General features: G+C 48.7%; 1 protein-coding gene across 3 annotated transcripts; it reads left to right on the top strand.

Annotated features, from left to right (window-relative positions):
- Nucleotides 1–61: 61 nt before the first annotated feature.
- Nucleotides 62–20,261, top strand: RWDD2B (RWD domain containing 2B). 3 transcript variants are annotated; one of them, XM_040423166.1, is made up of 6 exons: nt 62–418; nt 3,832–3,933; nt 10,364–10,573; nt 11,601–11,668; nt 18,185–18,544; nt 19,934–20,261. In XM_040423166.1, exons 2-6 carry the CDS (start codon nt 3,841–3,843, stop codon nt 20,178–20,180), a joined length of 978 nt encoding a protein of 325 aa, XP_040279100.1. In that variant the 5' UTR covers nt 62–418; nt 3,832–3,840; the 3' UTR covers nt 20,181–20,261. The 3 variants fall into 3 exon arrangements, with proteins under 3 accessions (XP_040279100.1, XP_040279102.1, XP_040279101.1); XM_040423168.1 differs by lacking the exon at nt 3,832–3,933 and having other exon boundaries at nt 19,934–20,250; XM_040423167.1 differs by lacking the exon at nt 3,832–3,933 and having other exon boundaries at nt 64–412; nt 10,363–10,573; nt 19,934–20,250.
- The last annotated feature ends 1,809 nt before the right edge of the window (nt 20,262–22,070 follow it).

Below are 22,070 nucleotides of genomic sequence, written 5' to 3'. Positions count from 1 at the left end.
TGGAGCCAAGCCCCTCCTGTTCATCTGCAAGTGTCAAAGTGCCATGTACGTCCTGGTGTCAGCCTGGCCTAGTCAAATCACGGCGCGTATGTACTTTTTGTGTGAAAGGACGTCAGTTCACCGCAGCGCCATTTTAGATGTGGTCAACTTTCCAGGTTATACTCCCCCCCCCCCCCCAGGTCCTGTACGCTCAGTGTGCGGCTTGCCCCTAACAAAAATGGCTGCCGCGCCGCGTACGTAAAGGGGAATGTTTTCTTACAATAACTTTATTGTTTATTACCTGTGCCATTCTCCGGATGATTGCTGTCCACGCCAGTGCCTGGTCACGTGCTCATGACATCACCCGACCTTTCAGTCCAATGGGAAGTCGCTCTGACAGACACATGGACCCCTAGGATCTGGTAGATTGGCTGTGCTGGTAAGATTGCCCATAAGTGACAGCTGCCATATAATAGCAGCATGGTCTGAATGCATTTCTGCTGGGACTTGTAGTACTGGCAGCTCAGTATACTGCTGGCTGGGACTGTCTATACGTGAACTGAATTAAAGGGTGCATAGATTTCATGGATGGGGCTACTCTTCCCGTCCTGTCCGGGCTCGTTTGTACGACTGTGTCCGATTTTCTGCAAAGAAGGGATAGCTTCCATCGGCATAGTGTTTTTTGTTTTTGTTTTCTTGCTCCCATCAATAGAAATATCGATTCTAATCCTTAGAAACGGACAATAGGACATGCAACGAGTTTCTTGGATCAGGCAAAGGGATCCATAAAAAAAAAACAACGGATGTGTGAAGAGCCCCTTTAATAACGCATAGAACACGTCCTTAATTTAATGTGCTTTCCGCGCACTGAGGGCTCATGCACACGATCGTATGTATTTTGAGGTCCGCAAAACACGGATCCACACAAAAATACGGATGACGTCCGTGTGCATTCCGTATTTTGTGGAACGGAACAGCTGGCCCCTAATAGAACAGTCCTATCCTTGTCCGTAATGCGGACAGTAATAGGACATGCAAACATATGGAAACGGAATGTACACGGAGTAACTTGAAATCAATGGTTCCGCCAAAAAAATAAAAATAAACGGAACGGACACAGAAAGAAAATATGTTCGTGTGCATGAGCCTTGACCCATACATTTCTATGGAGCCATGCTCACATCCGTATTTTTTTTCGCATCCACGTGGACATTCCGCAGGTTAAGCCTCGTTCACACGTCTATGTCCATGACGACACATAGATTACAATGCGTGTGAGGGATCCGCCATCGCAGACAATATAGGGCAGCTATAGTAGCTTCCGTGGTGTCGCCACAGTCCCTGGAAAGTCAGTGCGGTCTCCGTGATGTGTGAATGAGGCCTTACAGAGCAGGTCCTATTCTTGTCCACATTGCAGTCAGGAATAGCCCTTTGTATTGCTGATAGTGAGAAAAATGCGGTGTGCAGACGGAAGGTGTCCCTATTTTGCAGATAATCTTTTTTTGTGGACCGAGGTACAGACACACCCGTGGGCATGAGCCCTTTTAGGCAGGTTTCACACGAGCGAGTGTCATGCTCTGGACTCGCAACGTGAGTATGCGGCAGCCAGGGGTGCACTACCAATGAGGCCAGGTGAGGCGATCGCCTCACGCAGCACCAGGTAGGGGCAAACGAAGGGTCTGAAAGGGAAGGGGTTAGGTTAAGAAATTGGCATGGGGGGGCGTGGTCTGAGCATGGACGTGTGAGCAGCCTGTGTTCTGAGCTCCCGGACCCTGGGCCCGATTACCTGCCTTTTCCGACCCAGCTGAGGACTTCTTCTTCTCCCAGGGCCATGGTGAGACGTTCTGGACGCCGAGGGACCCGCTTTGTCCCGGCGGAACCGCAGATATCGCGGTATTTCTCACAACAGCAGTCCCCTGCTTCACTCTCCGGCGCTTCCAAGATGGCGCCGATGGAGGAGACGGGACCGGCCGCGGCAGAGTAGGCGCAGCGTCAACAGGTACAAACCCCAGCATACCTGCTCCCGGGATCTCCTGCCTCTCCAGGCTTGCGCTTTGGTGGGGTTCTGACGGCGCCCACATCTGCCTCGTTCTCCTTCACGCCAGGCACTTGGACCACGCAGCATCCAGCCTCCTCACCGTCTGCTGCAGTTCCTGGGAGCGCGGGAATCGTGGTGATATCGCCGCCGTACTCTCCCTGCCATACAATGCAGAGTACACTGATGCCCTCATCACCGTCTTCTAACACAGATATGCTGGGGGATAGCCTCCATAAGGCACTTATCTCTGCTGCAGAGGGCCCCCAGTCGCCGCTTCTCTGATGAAATACCCCCCATGGCCCTAATGGAAGCCTTGCCATCCACTGCCCTGGAGGTTGTAACAAACCCAGCAGGGGAGACCACAATTGGGCAGCTGTTGCCGCAGGATATGCCAGCTACCCCTGCCATCTTCCGTACTCAAACGGCTACAGAAGCCTCTGATTCATCGTCCTCTACCTCCTCTTCTCCTAGCAAACGCTCTAAAAGGCATGAATGGAGAGACATCTGGTCGCTGCTCAGCTCTCTTCCTACTAAAACTGACTTAGAGTCAATGCTATTGAAGCTTGAATCTAAACAGGACAAAGCCAATGCGTCCGTCAAAGCTGATATTAGCGTAATTTCCACTAAATTGACCTCCCAGGAACATGTTTCTAATTCTCTGGACTTACGTCTTACGCAGGTTGAGGCAAGCATGTCCTCTCATCAAGCCCTAAACAGACACCTGTTGCTTCAACTTGATGACCAGGAGAATAGAGGGCGACGTAACAATATTAAACTGCGGGGGATTCCAGAAGACCTTCAGGATTGCGTAAATCAGTGATGGCTATTTTTAACACCCTCCTCGACAGTCCGGAAGAGTCCAAGATTGAATTAGACAAGGTCTACCGAGTCAGGGGACCCCGACGAGTAGGTGCCTCCAACCCGCGGGATGTGCTTTGCCACGTTCATTTTTTCAGAGAAAAGAGGACCTGCTACTAGGCCCGGTACCTTTTGCAAATTCGCAGATCCACATTTTACCGGACGTGTCCAGGAGAACCTTGTTGATGGAGTGCACTCTGAAGCCGATCCTCCAAGTTATCACTGAGGCTGGGGCCTCGTATCGATGGGGACATCCCTTCCACTTGATTGTTCGCAAGAACGGAACCACGTTTGCTCTTCACACGCCGGACCAGGTGGAGGACCTGTCCCGCTTTTTGGATTTACCTGTTCTGTCCCCGCCAAACTGGTTGGACGTCCCGATTCTAACATCCTCGGCTGTGGCCTCAACTACCATCCAGGATTATGGTGATGGTCGGGCTCTGCCTCGTGAGGTGCCAGTGAGGAGGCAAGAGCGTACTCCCCGGTCTGCTCCGGATTAGTGGACATGTGATAGGTCTTGAAGGCCTGCCTTGACTTGGCTAATATTAGGCTCTCCTAGGGCCTCGGTGTTGGTTTACCGTGCTCCCGCTCTCTCACTCCTGTTGCGAGGGCATGACGTCATTGTTTTACAATAGTAATGTTGCATTTGATGGCCACGCAGATTTCTATGACCTGGGTCCAGGGTCGGGGACGCATTTCCTGGATTGCTCTCCCTCTCTCCAACTAGGTCAGCGAATCTTGGTCGACTCCTTTTGAGTTTCCCAAGACTCGCACAGTGGGGGTTTTTCCCACCTTTTTCTGTGGAGGTTGACTCCGCAGGTTTTGTTTTACCCTCTCTGGAGTAGCCGGTTTGGGTTAGACTGTAAAGTCTTTCTTGTTTGTCCTGTTTTTTCCCCCTTCCCCTTTGTTTCTCCCGCTTGTTAGTTTGTGTCTTTCTCCCTCTCTTTTCTTTGCAGATTGAATCCATGACTACTATCCAGTTTGCATCTATCAACGCCAATGGGCTGAACACCCCTGAGAAGCGCTCCTTCATTCTCCGGCTCCTATGGAGTAAGAAGGTACAGGTAGCTTTTATCCAAGAGACCCACTTCCGTAGGGATGCTATGCCTTCGTTTAAATCCCCTAGATTTCCTGATACCTATCACAGATGCTTTTCAGGGTCCAAGTCGAGGCGAGTGAGCATACTCATAGCCAGGTCAGTTCCTTGGGAATTTCTGGATGCTCGTACAGACGACAATGGTCGTTTTCTGTTTCTTAAGGGACGGCTAGCTGGACAGTTGTACACCCTTGCAAATGTATACCTACCCAATACCAAACAACTCAAGGCCCTAACTGGGATTCTGTCTCGCTTGGATGACTTTGCGGAGGGCACCCTGTTGGTTGGGGGAGATCTGAATGTGGCGTTAGATCCTGTTGTTGATGTATCTAGGGGGACCTCTCATCTTGCACACTCCTACCTCCGGGGCATCAAAAATCTTCTCCATACCCATCAGCTAGTAGACATGTCACGGGTAATTAACCCTGAGGTCAAAGACTTCACGTTTTTTTTTCAGCAGCGAGGGACACATACTCTTCTAGACTAGACTATTTTTTACTCAGACATTCAGCGGTATCTCTCTTGAATTCATCAGCAATAGAACCGCTGACCTTTTCAGACCACGCAATGCTCCATGTTTCCTTGAAGTCCCCTCTCCACACTCCGAAATCTTGGCAACTGAATGAGTCCTTACTGCAGGATTTTGAAGTAGCTCAAGAGGTTCACACGGCGATTTCTCAGTACTTTGAAATCAATCAAAGTGATGATATGTCGCCTATCACGGTGTGGGCAGCTCACAAATGTGTAATCCGTGGGGAGTTCATCAAGCATAGAGCGAGACGGAAAAAAGAAAGGGCAGCTGAAATCTCTCAGCTTCTTAGCGGAAATTGTTAACCTCGAGCAGGCTCATAAAAAGTCCCATGCGACGGCTGCGTGCACTTCCCTCCTCCTGGCCAGAAGTAAGCTCAAGGAGAAATTGGATGTACGTATGAAAGCCATTTTAGCGAAGGGCCGCAGAAATTTTTTTGAGTTCGGAAACAAAAGTGGTAAATTGCTAGCCAGATTACTCAGAGATCAGAGAGCAAGGAATTATGTTCCTCGTATAGCCATTGCCCGAGGTTCCCTTCTTAATGACCCCACTGCTATTACAGAAGCCTTTGCTCAGTATTACCAATCTCTATACAACCTTCCACAATCCAGCGTCGCCAGTGGGTCTTTGCGGTCAGCGATGGACAAGTATCTTGCGGACTCAGGTATGCCGAAGATACCTGCAGACACCCTCCAAGATTTAGACAGGCCGATCTCGGTCGAGGAATTAGCGGAGGCATTAAAAACCATGCAGCCCAGTAAGGCCCCAGGCCCGGACGGCCTCCTACTATAAAATATTTTTACCTCTTCTACAGGCCCCACTAGCAAAAGCACTAAATGTCCTCAGTACAGGGCATTCACTCCCTGCAGATATGTCTAATGCGCATATCACGGTCATACATAAGGAAAGGACCCCACCCTCTGTGGTAACTACCGTCCAATTTCACTTCTAAACGTGGACCTCAAATTGTTCGCTAAAATTCTGGCCACACGTCTGGTCCCGCTACTATCTGTGCTCATACACAATGACCAGGTGGGTTTTATTACGTCGCAAGAGGCGAGGGATAACACCACTAAGGTACTCAATCTGATTCATCACGCCGGAACCCGAGGCACCCCGCTTTGTCTTTTATCTACAGATGCTGAAAAAGCTTTTGACAGGGTGGGGTGGCCTTGGTTGTTCGCGGTGCTGCGCTATGTAGGCATTACAGACCCTATGGCGACATGGATCCGAGCTCTATATGAGTCTCCGTCCGCGGCCACGAAGGTGAATGATGTGCTCTCTTCGTCTTTCGCGATCCGGAATGGGACCCGCCAGGGATGCCCTCTCTCCCCACTCATATTCATGCTTACTCTGGAACCACTCTTGAGGTCAATACGACAGAACCCAAATATTTCGGGACTCTCGGTTGAGGGCAGGGAATTTAAGATAGCGGCATATGCGGATGATTTAATGTTCACGCTTACTAACCCCAGGGTTTCTTTCCCGAACTTGATGTCGGAATTCCACACATTTCATGACCTTTCTAACTTGAAAAAATCAACCTTCAGAAATCAGAGGCCTTGAATATATCGCTACCAGATACTCTCCTATCCGATCTGGTCGCATCCTTTCCGTTCAAGTGGTCTACCGGTGCAGTGAAATATCTGGGCACTTATATCCCCTCAGATCTGAAGGAGGTGTTCCAGAGGAATTACAGGGAGTGCAGAATTATTAGGCAAGTTGTATTTTTGAGGATTAATTTTATTATTGAACAACAACCATGTTCTTAATGAACCCAAAAAACTCATTAATATCAAAGCTGAATATTTTTGGAAGTAGTTTTTAGTTTGTTTTTAGTTTTAGCTATTTTAGGGGGATATCTGTGTGTGCAGGTGACTATTACTGTGCATAATTATTAGGCAACTTAACAAAAAACAAATATATACCCATTTCAATTATTTATTTTTACCAGTGAAACCAATATAACATCTCAACATTCACAAATATACATTTCTGACATTCAAAAACAAAACAAAAACAAATCAGTGACCAATATAGCCACCTTTCTTTGCAAGGACACTCAAAAGCCTGCCATCCATGGATTCTGTCAGTGTTTTGATCTGTTCACCATCAACATTGCGTGCAGCAGCAACCACAGCCTCCCAGACACTGTTCAGAGAGGTGTACTGTTTTCCCTCCTTGTAAATCTCACATTTGATGATGGACCACAGGTTCTCAATGGGGTTCAGATCAGGTGAACAAGGAGGACATGTCATTAGATTTTCTTCTTTTATACCCTTTCTTGCCAGCCACGCTGTGGAGTACTTGGACGCGTGTGATGGAGCATTGTCCTGCATGAAAATCATGTTTTTCTTGAAGGATGCAGACTTCTTCCTGTACCACTGCTTGAAGAAGGTTTCTTCCAGAAACTGGCAGTAGGACTGGGAGTTGAGCTTGACTCCATCCTCAACCCGAAAAGGCCCCACAAGCTCATCTTTGATGATACCAGCCCAAACCAGTACTCCACCTCCACCTTGCTGGCGTCTGAGTCGGACTGGAGCTCTCTGCCCTTTACCAATCCAGCCACGGGCCCATCCATCTGGCCCATTAAGACTCACTCTCATTTCATCAGTCCATAAAACCTTAGAAAAATCAGTCTTGAGATATTTCTTGGCCCAGTCTTGACGTTTCAGCTTGTGTGTCTTGTTCAGTGGTGGTCGTCTTTCAGCCTTTCTTACCTTGGCCATGTCTCTGAGTATTGCACACCTTGTGCTTTTGGGCACTCCAGTGATGTTGCAGCTCTGAAATATGGCCAAACTGGTGGCAAGTGGCATCTTGGCAGCTGCACGCTTGACTTTTCTCAGTTCATGGGCAGTTATTTTGCGCCTTGGTTTTTCCACACGCTTCTTGCGACCCTGTTGACTATTTTGAATGAAACGCTTGATTGTTCGATGATCACGCTTCAGAAGCTTTGCAATTTTAAGAGTGCTGCATCCCTCTGCAAGATATCTCACTATTTTTGACTTTTCTGAGCCTGTCAAGTCCTTCTTTTGACCCATTTTGCCAAAGGAAAGGAAGTTGCCTAATAATTATGCACACCTAATATAGGGTGTTGATGTCATTAGACCACACCCCTTCTCATTACAGAGATGCACATCACCTAATATGCTTAATTGGTAGTAGGCTTTCGAGCCTATACAGCTTGGAGTAAGACAACATGCATAAAGAGGATGATGTGGTCAAAATACTCATTTGCCTAATAATTCTGCACGCCGTGTATATCCCTCTCCGAGATCGGATAAGGGATGATCTTAAGCGGTGGTCGAAGGGCCTTCACACATGGTTTGGAAGGTGTGCTATTTTTAAAATGAACATCCTTCCGCGTGTGTTATACCTCTTTCAGACCCTTCCCATTAGACTCCCAGCTAGCTTTTTCGATAGGATCCACGGGGACTTATTCAGATTTATCTGGGCGAAGGGCAGTCCGAGATTAGCTAGATCTCTCTTACACATCCCAAGGGACAAAGGAGGGTTAGGCGTACCTGATTTACGTAAATATTACTCTGCCTCCCTGCTTCAAAGGATTGTAGACTGGTGTCGACACGCACAGTACAAACAGTGGGTATCTATCGAACAACTGTACTCAAGATTTCCTCTGGCCTCCTTGCCCTGGGTAGATTGGAAACTCACGTCAGCTCTCTCTAATCATCCCACAATCGGTCCCACCATTGCACAATTTCATAAGGTCAAAGAATGTCCCTTGATCTCACCCTCTCCCTCCCCGCTGTTCCCAGATCTAGGAAACCCCAGTTTCCCGGCAAGTTGTCAGGGTGGACCGTTTTTGCAATGGTGCGTTAGTGGTAGGTCTCGCGCCCCCTTTTTTAGAACCTCCGGCAGATGGCTTACGTATGTCGAGTTACTGAAATTGACAGATCCTTGTTCCCCTGGGATCTTGGAGATCCAGACAACTGGCACATTTCCTTTCCTCAATTCTTGCTTCCGCAGGGTATGACAGGTCACTTACCGTATTTGAGAAAGCATGTGTTGGCTCGGGCGCATATAGACATTCCCTATCTGAGTGTTATCAGACATTGGTGGCTCCTCGACAGGACTATCTGCCCCCATATGTGACAAAGTGGTCGCAAGACCTGGGAGTGGACGTCCCCCCTGACCATTGGCCCAAACTATTCTGCCTGCTCTACAAGTCATCCATTGCGAGTAGGTTCCAGGAAGCGGGGTATAAGATAAGGTCCAGATGGTATTATGTCCCGGTCAGATTACAGAAAATGTTTCCATCCACGTCCCCAGTTTGCTGGCGCTGTGACTCAGCCCTGTGTTCGATGTTACATATTTTTTGGGATTGCCCCAAACTCAGTCCCTTCTGGCAGTCGATCCATAAAGCGCTGTCTTCAATTTTTCAGTTTTCAATCCCGAACACGCCTGTTTTTTTCCTATTATTTTTATCGGATCTACCAATGAGAGTGCTTCGTAAGTCTTGTCTGTGCTCTCTGGTGATAGCGGCTAGGTCGTGCATCCCTGCGAGGTGGAAGTCCTCTTCGTATCCAACAACTGGCTGCTGGATTCAAAAGGTGGAGGAGATCCGGAGAATGGAGAAACTTACTTTGCAGCTACGATCTAAACATAAAGCTTTTCTGGATGCTTGGGCCTCTTGGTTTGCTTTCCAGGTCTCCCAGGGTTTTCAGAGCCTATTGTCGTGAGAAACTAGACGATTCACTCTTTGTACTCTTTTGTGCTTCCCCCCCTACACCTGTGGTCCTTGTTCGTCAGTGTCTTATTTTTGTATAAGTGTTTGTTTGCCTTCAACTCTCATGTGCAATCTATTTCAGTTTCCATAGGTACCTGATGTTTGCACTTTTCCATATGGGTACGAGTTTGGAAAATATGTTCTTCCTGGTCATTTTCGTTAATGACACCAGGACTGCCTTTTTATCAGTGTTTTCTTGCAGTGTACATGCTTAGACAAATATGTTGTATTTCAAGGGTGTATATCACCCCATACTGCAATTACCCTTTTATTATGTAAGTTCAATGTATTATGTTGACCTTCTCATTGTAGTGTTATGTTTTTGAATTATGCAAAGTACTTGGGCTACTTTCCCGATGCACTTTGTTATTCATATACATTTAAATAAAGAATAAAAAAAAGAAATTGGCATTGGGGAAGGGGGCACTGTTTCAGGTTTCGCCTTAGGCAGCAGAAAGGCTAAGTGCACCCCTGGTGGCAGCTCCCGTCCTGACCTCCCAGCACTGACGGGTTCACATAGCATTGTATTGATTTATGATGCTATGTAACCCTAACAGTTCTGGAATGTATTGAATAACACATAGCATTATGTCAGTGTTATCCAATACATTCCAGAACTGTAAGGGTTACATAGCATCATAAATCAATATAATGCTATACGACCCCGGCAGTGCTGGGAGGTCAGGAGGGGAGCTGCCGCATACTCGTGTTGCGATTCCGGAGCGTGACACTCGCTCGTGTGAAACCGGCCTTAGGCTGCTATCACACGGCCGTGTGCGATCCACTTGGCGGCTGCATTTTCCAGACCAACCACAGTTCATGTGAGCTGAACTCACAGCATCATAGATCGCTGTGAGTGAGTGCACCCTAAGTCAGTGAAGAGCTGTTCCTACTTTGGCAGGCTCAGTAGCACCTTGTATTAAATGGTCATCCATGGTTGTGCCCTTCCCAGGAAGTTGCCTCCGCAGTGACCAGTGCAGGAATGGGACGTGACCGCTTAGTCTCAGAGCCTGGATTAGTTTATCTAATCCAGTCCTGTTTATGGACCTTACATGTCCAGCTTTAGGTGGCAGGTGCCAATGAACACAGACCGATTAACTGGGTGTTTTCCCTCAGAGAATGACAAGCTATGAGGAGGCAGAGGCGCAGATTTCAGAGCTGGACCTTCTGTCCAGCATGTTCCCTAATGAGGAGGAGTTCAGCATCACAGATCAGCTGGCGCTGGCCGAGCTGAGGGATTACACAGAGACGCGGACCACCGTCCCCCCATCATTCCAGATCCAGTTCACCCTGACCATGAAGCTGGGTGATACTGACAGTGTCCAGGTAAGATCGCCTCGGTTTATGGGTTCTCCAGAGCTAGCACAAGCCTTCAGTCTTTTATCCACCTCATCGATAAAGCCCTATTCACATCCAGCTGATTCCAAGGGGTTTTCTGTTGATTCAAACATTTTAGGAAATTTGTAGCAGTAAGCGCAGTCTGTGAGATCTGAGGGGAACAGTAGTGGTTCATGAAGAAAGGAACCCGTCAGACCCCGTTCTTAGTCAGTGTGGAACTTCGGTGGTGGTCATTTTACAACTCCTCTTGCTGTGCCTCGTGGTTTCTGCATCTACATCACCACAGGGGTTTTCCAAGGATGAAAATTATGTTCAGTAGTGTAGCCTGTGGAAAAAAAGACCAGAGATGAAGTGGCATGGCCCATTCCTAGTGCCCCTACCATCGGCAAGAGTCACAGAGGTAAAAAAAACAAAACACGAGTGGTCATCCCTTAACGCCAGGAAATCCTCATGTGCACAGATGACATGAAGAATCCAGAGAAAAAGTCAACTCCTCATATTAATCTATTGACTTCACCTCCGTGGCGTGGATGGGGCAGCTCACGCATTTCAGACAGGTGTCCTCAGTCTTGACGGTTCCCCATTTCAGACATTGGGGGCATATCTCTAGCATCTATACTGAGAACGGAGCCTACAAAATCCTGGAGGGCGCACCTCACATGCTCGGTTGCCCTCTACTCATTCCTGTGGGAGCGCCGAAAATAGCCGAGAGCTAGTTTGGCTATTTCTATAAGCCCTATAGAAGTGAATGGAGCAATGATCGTACTTGTGCGGTGTGCTTCCCATTCATGTTGATGGGACTTCCAAAAGTAGCCGAGCGTGACGCTCAGCTATTTTCGGCGCTCCAATAGGAATGTATGGAGGGTGGCTGTGCTTGTGTGGGGCACCCTCCCGGACTTTGCGGGCTCCGTTCTCAGTAGAGGTGGGACCTGCGCCTATTCTAGTGATATGCTGCCAATGTCTGAGATGGGAATAACTCTTTTATGCTTTAACGCTGCTCTTCTCTGTCTTGCAGCACACGCTGACATTACACTGTTCGTACCCCCCGCACTATCCAAATGTGCCACCAGAAATAGTCGTCAGGTAAAGTTTATACATTAATATTTCATTTTTATTGCTACAGTTTCAACAAATTGAAAAAAATAGTGTTGCTGTAGGTAAACTGTAATATGTTAATAAATGTAGTACTATAGTGCTGTTTTATGAAGCGGATCCGCTGTGTCACTTGGAACAGATTTGGCTTGGGGCTACTCCTAAGGGCGTTCTGTAAGTGGCACACGGAGAAATACAGAACACATGCACAGCTCACCCAGAGAGTCCAGCTTGAATGTAACCACTCCCGGTCTGCCGGCGGCAGGCTACTCAGAGATTTCCCCGCAACTCTCCAATATAATCCAGCACCTCCATTAAGTAAAACGTAACTTATAATAAAAAATAAAAAAAAGATTTTTGCCATCACAGACAATGGGGATATATCGCTGGGATATGCTCCCATTGTCTGATAGGTGCGAGTCCCACCTCTGGGACCCACACCTACACACTGAGAATGGAGCGGGGAAAGTAGTGGAGGGCACACTGCGCATGCGCAGCCGCCCTCCATTCATTAATTTCTATGGGCCCGCCGAAAATAGCGAACCTACCCCCCCATCGCGCAATGCCCTAAGCTAACGGGCCACAATGCAGGGAAAAGGGAGCTGGTCACCTCTTAAAGCTTCCCTCAACAGGCCCTAGTCTCCTAGCTGTATGAGCCCCCTTCAAAGGTAAGAGGACATACCCACGTGCCTAGAGGTCTAGGAATCCCTGCATTGCCCTACAGATGGTGACAGGGCAGAGAATACCTGTACATCCACGACACGGGTGACAGGCGTCTCCAGAGGCCCAGTAACTGACAGGGTGCAAGACTATAGGTGAAACAGTGCGGCAGGTAACACAGCAACATAACAAATGCTATCCACACTTAACTGCTGCAGCCGTGATGGAAGGACGGCTCCAGGCTGGGAAGCCCACAGTCTTGCTTTTGCTTAAACCCCTCCGAGAAAGCAAGCCCCTTTCGGAGCAGGCACACCACAACACAAACCTCCAAACAAGGACCACACCAAAACAACATACACCAGGTGAAGAAGGGATAACAGAAACACACCGGAGGGGACACACAGACAGAGCAAGGGAAACAATATAACAAATAAGGATGGCTCACACAGACAGGAACATTCAGCCAGGGAGCAAAGCTCCTACACAGACTGACAAGCAAACTCTGACCTCAGGCGCCAACACACCAACATATAAGGAGGCCAGAGGTCACACCCACCACACCACTAATCATTAACCCTGTGTAAACCAAAATGGGGAAACACCACAACCAAGGAAAAATGCCTCACATGCAAACCACGTTGGCAACCGCACGTGCAGACATAGAGTCACGACCTTACCAAGGGTCGTGACACTCCCACCCCTCAAACCCCCCCCAACCGAAAAGGGGAAGCTGGTGGGGCCCAACAACAGGGAGGGGGAGGGGCAATGCCTGATAACCGCCAGTGACTCCCTCCGGAACTTCCGCCAACAAACCTGGACTGAACAAAGGTCCCAGGTCGCCAGCCACCAAAGCAGACTGGAGGAAAGAACAACTGGAGGCACTGCCAGAAAGGTGCTCGTATATCCCTCCAGAACTGCCGCCAACCTACCTGGACCGACACCGAGGTCCGAGGCAGCCAGCCACCAAAGCAGTCCGGAGAAGGAACACTGGACACCGCGTCCCACTCAGGAGAACGTTCCTACTCCAGGTCGCTGCCAGCAGACATTCCCAAACTGGCACCGAGCAGGTATACAAATGAATGCTGCCAGCAGCCGACCAGAGCAAGGAACCCTGAGAGGGACGAGGGGTCACCAACATGGACACGGTTAGCAAGGTGGCGGGGAATGAGCCACCAACCGCGCCGTTAACGGTGAACCCCATGACGCTCTCCCTCCGGAGAACGCGCATGTATGCTGAAAATGGCAGGCAATACATGCTGCACCCTCTTTCGAACGCTCGCGACTGCGGAGCCCTTATTTGTTATAATGTCACGATGGGGAGTGGGGGAACCCCCCCATCGCGCAATGCCCTAAGCTAACGGGCCACAATGCAGGGAAAAGGGAGCTGGTCACCTCCTAAAGCTTCCCTCAACAGGCCCTAGTCTCCTAGCTGTATGAGCCCCCTTCAAATGTAAGTGGACTCATACCCACGTGCCTAGAGGTCTAGGAATTCCTGCATTGCCCTACAGATGGTGACAGGGCAGAGAATACCTGTACATCCACGACACAGATGACAGGCGTCTCCAGAGGCCCAGTAGCCTACAGGGTGCAAGACTATGGGTAAAACAGTGCGGCAGGTAAGTAACACAGGAAAGCAAGCCCCTTTCGGAGCAGGCACACCACAACACAAACCTCCAAACAAGGACCACACCAAAACAACATACACCAGGTGAAGGAGGGATAACAGAAACACACCGGAGGGGACTCACAGACAGAGCAAGGGAAACAATATAACAAATAAGAATGGCTCACACAGACAGGAACATTCAGCCACGGAGCAAAGCTCCTACACAGACTGACAAGCAAACTCTGACCTCAGGCTCCAACACACCAACATATAAGGAGGCCAGAGGTCACACCCACCACACCACTAATCATTAACCCTGTGTAAACCAAAATGGGACAACACCACAACCAAGGAAAAATGCCTCACATGCAAACCACGTTGCCAACGGCAACCGCACGTGCAGACATAGAGTCACGACCTTACCAAGGGTCGTGACAGGCATATCCTAGCGATATGCCCCCATTGTATGTGATGGGAATACCCCTTTAAGGGGGTTTTCCAGGCTTTTAATATTGATGACCTATCCTCAGTATAGGTCATCAATATCAATTTGACACCCGACATCCACGCCGATCAGCTGTATGAAGAGGAGGCACATGCCGTGTGCACGTGCCGTCTCCTGTCTCTCTTCCTGCTCACCGCTGCTATATCAACAGCAAGCAGGAAGAGAGACCGGGGACAGCACGTGCACACATTGCGTGTCTTCTCCTCATACAATTGATTGGCAGGGTGCCGGGTGTCAGACCCCCGCCGATCTGATATTGATGACCTATCCTGAGGATAGGTCATCAATATTAAAATCCCGGAAAAGCCCTTTAAAAATCTAATGGCGTCCTCGGTGATGCGTTTCACGCTTATTGCGCTTTATCAAAGCCCTAATGAGGACACGGGCAACAAGACATAGATTAAAATACAACCAATGAAGCAAAAGATGAAAGAAATGTAATCAGAGCCCACGAGGGCTTCATTGGTTGTATTTTATTTTATATGCCTTGTTGCCTGTGTTCTTGTTAGGGCTTTGATAAAGCCCGAAACGCGCTGCCAAGGACGCTGTAAGGGTTTTTAACTTTTTTTAATTAAAAGTTATATTTTACTGAATGGAGGCGCTGGATTATATCAAGATCTTTTTCTGGAATTCACTCTTTAGTCTTACACTGGTGTGGAGCACCGAGGGATCAGACAAAACCGTGGTCAGGGAGAGGCAGAGGTCAGGCAGAGTATGTGCAATTAGATAAACAGCTTAAAGTCAGGGCAGGCATCTTATGGTCAAATCCGGAAACCAGGCAGAAGTTGGTACACAGGCAGACGAATGTAGAAACCGCAAACCTTTGCAGGACACTAGCAGACTAGAACCTATTGCTCAGACACCTTCTCACAGTGCCTTAAGTACCCTTAGGTCGCATCCATTGGCTGGTGAAGATTAGGGTGTGCACGCTGGCCCTATAAGAGCCTGAGGTAGCGTGCATTCCCTAAGGGCTGAGAGAAAGGCTTAGCTGGTCAGAAGCTGCCCGCAGCCTGCGTGGAGGGACAGAGCTACTCCGGTGGGTGTGAGCAGAGCAGTGGCACCCATGGGCAGCTTCTGTAAAACTCCAGTTTAGGGGGCTGTCATGTCTTTTAAAGGGAAGCGATTTATCTGGACAGAGTATGCACTATCTACCTGGACACTGTTTATCTGGATGCTGTGTGTACTATCTACCAGGACATTGTATACTCTATCTCTACACTTTGGACACTGTGGAGGAGATTTATCCAGCGGCCTTACCACTTTCCACATTTATAATCTTCTATCCCAGTTTTCTGGCATAGATTTCAGTTCAGGCGCACGGACTGCCGGATGCTGCGCCTTATTTAAGACGAGGCTAGTTACAGCCGCTGGGCTCACTCTATCTACTGTTGCGGGCTGCTTCTTAGCAAGGTTCTTCCCCTAGTGCCCTTAGAGCGTCTGCGCTGCCCCTGGCGCTCAAAGAGCCAGGGCGCCCCAATCTTCACAGCCAATACCTGGCAACCTGTGGATATTTTAGGTAACTTCCCCAGTGGGAAGGTGCCTGAGCAGTAGATCAGGCAGCTTGCCTAGATCCCACTAAGGTGTATTGTTCTGTTGTCTGCTCATGTACCGATCTCTGCCCGTTTCCTGACTCTGACCCTCCCCTGCCTGACCTGTTTAACCGTGAGACCCTCTGGTGCTAGCCGTGACCTCAGACTTGTTTCACGGATTCGCAAGAACTGTGCTCTCCTTACCTTTGCCTGTTGTCTCGATGCTACGCACCAGTGTACATACCACCTCCAGATTAGAGTTGTTGCGATATCAAATTTTTTATTCGATTTCGATACCATAAAAAAGTATTGCGATAGTCGATACCACGTGAAAAGAATAAAACGCCAAAAAAGCCACGTGCATTCCGCATTTTAAAAAATGGCGAATCGCGCAGTTTTTATTTTTTACTTTTTCTGTTACGGCGTTCACCGTATAGATTTTTTAAAAATATTTTAATAGTTTGGACTTTTTGGACGTGGTGATATGTTTACTTATTGTTTATATATTTTATGTATAAAATTGGGTAAGGGGGTGATTTATACTTTGGTGTTTTTTTAACCTTTTATTTAATAATTATTTCCCCCCCTTAGGGGCTAGAACCTGGAATTTTTTTGACCTGCTACTTAACCCTATTCACCCTAATAGAGCTCTATCAGGGTGAATAGGACATCACATTGTCCCTGCTGCCCTGTGCATAGTACACACAGCAGCAGGGAGATTACCATGGCAGCCAGGGCTTCAGTAGCGTCCTGGCTGCCATTGTAACCGATCGGAGCCCCAGAATTACACTGCTGGGGCTCCGATCGGAACTGCCACTGCCAACAATAAGGGGGAGGGGACCCTGTAGCCACTGCCACCAATGATTTTTATACTTGGGGGGGGGGGGGGGGGGGTTGAGAGGGACAGGTGCCGGCAGCAGATCAGCAGCAGTTAACCCCTCAGGTACCGCACCTGAGGGGTTTTCTGCCACTGATCGCAGCTCCCTGTCAGAGGCAGGGTGCCGGCTATGTGATTTTGCTGCTGACAACCTTTCATGGGTACGGACTTTGTTAAGTAGCAGGCTACATAGAGCGGCGCCCAGGGATCTCCCTGCACTTACTATTATTCCTGGGCGCCACTCTGTTCGCCCGCTGTGGCCCAGTTACCGTCTCCCGCTCTGTATGCTAATTACTACTATCAGAACAATGGGCAGGAGACATCAGCACCTCCTGGGTGTTCCTTCTCAGGGCAGAACGTCACAGCCAGGGAGAAGGAACGCCCAGGAGAGAAGCTGATGTCTCCTCCCCATCGCTCCAATAGTAGTAATTAAAATACAGAGCGGGAGACAGTAACTAGGCCACAGCGGGCGAACGGAGCGGCGCCCAGGAATAATAGTAAGTGCAGGGTGATCCCTGGGCGCCGCTTTATGTAGCCTGCTACTTAACAAAGTCCGGACCCATGAAAGGTCCTCCTATCATTGGTGGCGCAGTGCGCCCGCCCCTCTATCTTTATTGGCAGCGCGGCACGGGGGGGGGGGGAGGGAGACACTGCTTCCTTCTCCCCTGTGCTGCTGAGGGAACATGAGCGCGCTGACAGCAGCGCGCTCATGTTCTGTGATACTAGACTGCGCAGCAGCGCAGCCCAGTATTGAAAAAATGGAAATCCTGGTATCATATCGATACCGGAACAAAAGTATCGATTGGGTATCGAAATTTCGATACCCGCAACAACCCTACTCCAAACCAATGTCCAGGTAGATAGTACATACTGCCTCCAGATAAGTGTCATAAAATTACAAAAAAAATCAGAGACTTTAGATCAGTATCGGATACTTTCAGCTGTTTAAGAAGGCAGCGCCACGGCCTTCTCCAGCTTTTCCTAGGCCGAGTGATGACATGTTTTTATCGGTCACATGGCCTAGGTGCAGATCAATGTACAGCGCTGTGTTTGGTTAGTACGGAGAAGGCCGCAGCGCTTACAGGAGAGCCGGTGCCTTCTGAAATAGCTGATCGCCAGGGGTGTCGTGTGTCGGACCCCCACCGATCAGATACTGATGGCCTCTCCAGAGGATAGGTCATCAATATTAAAGTCTCAGAAAATCCCTTTAATGTAATACAGCATCCAGATCAGTAGTCTATACAACATGCAGATTAATAGTTGCTCTGCCGACTGCTTGCATATTAGATGCATGACCTCCGTCTAACAATCTAACCAATCCCTTTCTCAGGTCGCCATCCCTGGTTCGGTCACATCAGACACAGCTGAATTCAGACCTAACTGCCTACTTGAGAAGCAACTGCAATGGAGACGTCTGCATCTTAAGTGCCACTGAGTGGCTGCAAGACAATGCGGAGACCTACCTGCACTCAGTGACCCCTACAGATAACGTACAAGGGGCAGCGCCATCAGAAGACGCCATGTTTACTAGATTGTGGATTTACAGTCACCATATATACAATAAGCAGAAGAGGAAATATATATTAGAGTGGTCGAAGGAATTGGGACTGTCTGGCTTCAGCATGCCGGGGAAACCTGGGATTGTGTGTGTGGAAGGAGCACAGGAGTCCTGTGAAGAGTTTTGGTCCAGGTGTGTACAGGCTTCTCTGTTGGCTGGATGGAATGCTTTTTTTTTTTTAAAGGGGTTATCCGAGCCTGGAAATGTCCCCCCCTCCTCCATATGCCCGGGCCACCCTCACACTGATTCTACTTACCTGGCTCCTCGCGCTGCTCCTAGTCCCCGCGCGGCCACCGCTGCTTCTCCCCGTGCGCAGATGAAAACATCCGATGTCGGGGGGTGGCAGCCAATGTCAGGCGGTGACAGGGAGGAGCGTCACCCGCGATGCTAGGGAGGCTCATCCCCGTCACCTCCTACCATTGGTAAGTAGAATCAGTGTGAGGGTCCCATATGGGAAGGGGGGAATTTCCAGGCTCGGATAACCCCTTTAATTATGGATCTTTTTAAAAATATAAGCAACTTACTAAATGTATGGAGTGCAGTAGGTACAAGGAATGAGCTTTTTCTTTAAAGGCTATGTACACTTTTGGGGGCATTTTTTTTTATTATTATTTTAAGTTGGTCTTTATTAAAAAAATATGTGGTCCTTTTGTCTGTACAGGGCTGAGATGCTCTAGTAGCAGCCTTTAGATTTTCTGTCTTTTCCGTCAGTAGGGGAGCTGACAGGCTCCTTATCTCTGCTCTCTGACATTATAAACACTCATTATAGCTCAGTTCTTATCTTGCTGATGAGAAAGTGGCTTAAATAAGTGTTTATGACCTCTCAGTAGTTTAGAGATAAGATTAGATGACCGGAACAAAGTGAAAAAAAACACAGTTAACCCTTTGTAACAGAATAGCTCAATATTTTTAACAAAGGCCAATTGGAAAAATGATTTTTAGCCAAAAATGAGTAAAATGCACATAAAAAAAAATTGCTTCCGAAGGTGTACATAGCCTTTAAGTTAAAGGGGTTTTCCCATCTCAGACAATGGGGCCATATCGCTAGGATATGCACCCATTGTCTGATAGGTGCGGGTCCCACCACCCTCCATCCATTTATATGGGGCTGCTGAAAATAGCCGAGCCCTGGCACGACTATTTCCATCGCCCCCCACAGAAATGAATGGGAGCGGTGGCCGCGCAATCGCAGTGCTCTCCCATTCAATACTATGGGGGGAACGCTCGGTGGTGGCAGGACCACCACCTTCCCAACTTCTTCATGCCTGACTTAAATTTGATATGACTGAAAAGAGGAAACAGGCCACTGACCAAAGCTAGTAGATGGCTATTGGCCAACTGCTGAGGATTTGTGACACGTGGCGCCATACTGACAGGTACAACCCCAACGTGATGGAAACCTGGAGATTGCCTGGATGCCCCGGTGGATAGGAAGATTTCAGTGAATCATCTGGATCCACCAAGTGATTGCTAGTGGTTTTCTTCTGCTTCGTACTATGTGATGTTTATTATCTCTTTCAGGATTAGGAAACTGACCTGGAAACGCATTTTAATTAGACATAGAGAAGATGTCCAGCTGTCCTCCTCAGCCTCAGCGGCTCAGACGGAAATACAGGTTCTGAGAAAATTCCCCGCTCTAGAGGAGAAGGCATTTGATGTACATGGATCGCGAGGAAACCACATGGATCTGGGCCAACTCTACCAGTTCCTCCAGGGAAAAGGATGTGCGGAGGTCTTTCCTATGTACTTTGGGATTGAGGGCCGATAGATCGTGGGAAGTAGTCTGGAGATGTGGACACTTTTAATAAATTGTTCCCTTTTTATTTGTTTTGTTCAGTGTCTCTCCTTGCTGTAGGAGATGATCTCAATAGAAAGTTTATGTGAGTGCTTCTCTCCCTGCGATTGGTGGGGATCTGGGCGCTTGGACCCTCCAATCAAACATTTTCATATATAGCTATGACAAAGTATTTACAAACTACAGGGACACTTTAAAGGGGTATTCCAGTAACATCAGGTTATGCCCTATACGCAGGATAGATTGGTGGAGGTTTGAACACTGGGACCCCCACTGATCATAGAAACACTGGTTCGATGTCCACCATTGGAATGGTGTCTTACACAGCAATGAGACCCTAAGAGGACTTGGCAGTCATCAAATATACAAGAGGAATCAACGGCACTCCAGTTATATTTGCTGAATGAACCATGAACTTGAAGATATATCCAGGTCAGAGAAATCCAGAATATGAGAGGGAGTATTATTTTATTAACCACGTGTCAGTAGAACCCAACATTTTGGTCCAGCCAGTACCTTCTTCAGAGGAAATTCTGTGGCGACAATAGCTCACTCAGTCTGGAACGGGGTGATAGTAGCTCATGCGGGCTGGAGCTCCAGTCAAACTCTATGGGACTGAGAGAGCTAGCGGAGATGTGTAATATCCACTATTTGCATCACTCACTGTTAGATTGTAGTGGACATAGTGGAAATAAGGGGGGGCGTGGCTTGCTCATGGCGGAGTAGGACGCAGGACGGTGAAGCTCTCCCGCCATCTCCGTTTGAAAAGCTATTTTTACCTACATTCCTGCTTACTCACGTCTCCTGATGGGTCGTAGGACTGCCAAGGGGTTACAGGAGCCTGCACAACAACCGGAGGGGTCCGGAATTGAGAAGTTTTTTGGATCCCAGTCGAGTGGCACAGGGCCGGCAGAGGCGCCCAAGATGGCGACCGGTAAGAATGTGCCTGCGACCGCTGGTAACTCGAGCCCGCCACATGAGGACAGAGAGCCGGAAAGCCCGGTGACCTTTACTAAGGACGGCGAATGGGATATCCGCACGTTTTTGCAGGCTCTCCCTACCAAAGATGATTTAGCCCACTCGGTGCAGAGGCTAGAGCAGACATATCGCTCAGAAATGGAGACCCTGAAAGGGGAAATCAAACACTTGGGCACCAGAGTCGAGGCTGCTGAAAAGACACAGGAGTCCTTTCAAGACCAGCTGGATGACCAGCACAAGGTACTATCGGCGCATACGCAGCAGATCAGCCACCTTCTTTCACATGTGGATGATCTAGAGAACCGCCATCGCAGGAATAACCTGCGGATCCGTGGAGTGGCGGAATCAATATCCACGTCTGAATTAGAGGCAACAATCCAGACCTTTTTTAGCAAACTGCTGGGGGAATCGGCGCAGCTACCGGTGGAGTTGGATCGCCTGCACAGGGCCTTGGGGCCTAAATCTATGGATGTTTCCAGACCAAGGGACATTGTGTGCCGTGTGCATTTTTTTAAAGTAAAAGAGGAGATATTAAAAGCAGCTAGGCAAGCGGACACTCTGGAACTCGGAGGCTCTGTGGTACAGATCTTGCCGGACCTCTCTAGACGAACTCTTCAACTTAGAAGGGCGGTGAAGCCCCTACTCGCCTTACTCAAAGAGAGAGAGATACCATATAGATGGGGCTTCCCCTTCCAACTGCATGTTAGGAGAGATGGAAGATCAGCGATTTTCAGAGATCCGGAGGACCTTCCCAAGTTTCTGGAGACTTTGTCGCTCCCACGTGTTTCATTACCGGATTGGCCGATGGTTATGGAGCCTGCGCCTAGGCCACAAAGAGAAAGATGGTCGGAGGTCTCTCCAAGGGCTTCTAGGCAAAGAAAGTCA

Source organism: Bufo bufo, chromosome 3, assembly GCF_905171765.1.
Source record: "Bufo bufo chromosome 3, aBufBuf1.1, whole genome shotgun sequence".
In the NCBI taxonomy this organism is placed as follows: domain Eukaryota; kingdom Metazoa; phylum Chordata; class Amphibia; order Anura; family Bufonidae; genus Bufo; species Bufo bufo.
This window is presented reverse-complemented; position numbering and strand designations above follow the sequence as displayed.

What these genes read in the sequence shown, in the direction of transcription:
- RWDD2B (XM_040423166.1), top strand. Translation starts at nt 3,841, where the DNA reads ATGACTACTATCCAGTTTGCATCTATCAACGCCAATGGGCTGAACACC. An exon ending in GTGATACTGACAGTGTCCAG is followed by an intron (nt 10,574 to 11,600) that starts GTAAGATCGCCT and finishes TCTGTCTTGCAG; the next exon opens with CACACGCTGACATTACACTG. An exon ending in CCACCAGAAATAGTCGTCAG is followed by an intron (nt 11,669 to 18,184) that starts GTAAAGTTTATA and finishes TCCCTTTCTCAG; the next exon opens with GTCGCCATCCCTGGTTCGGT.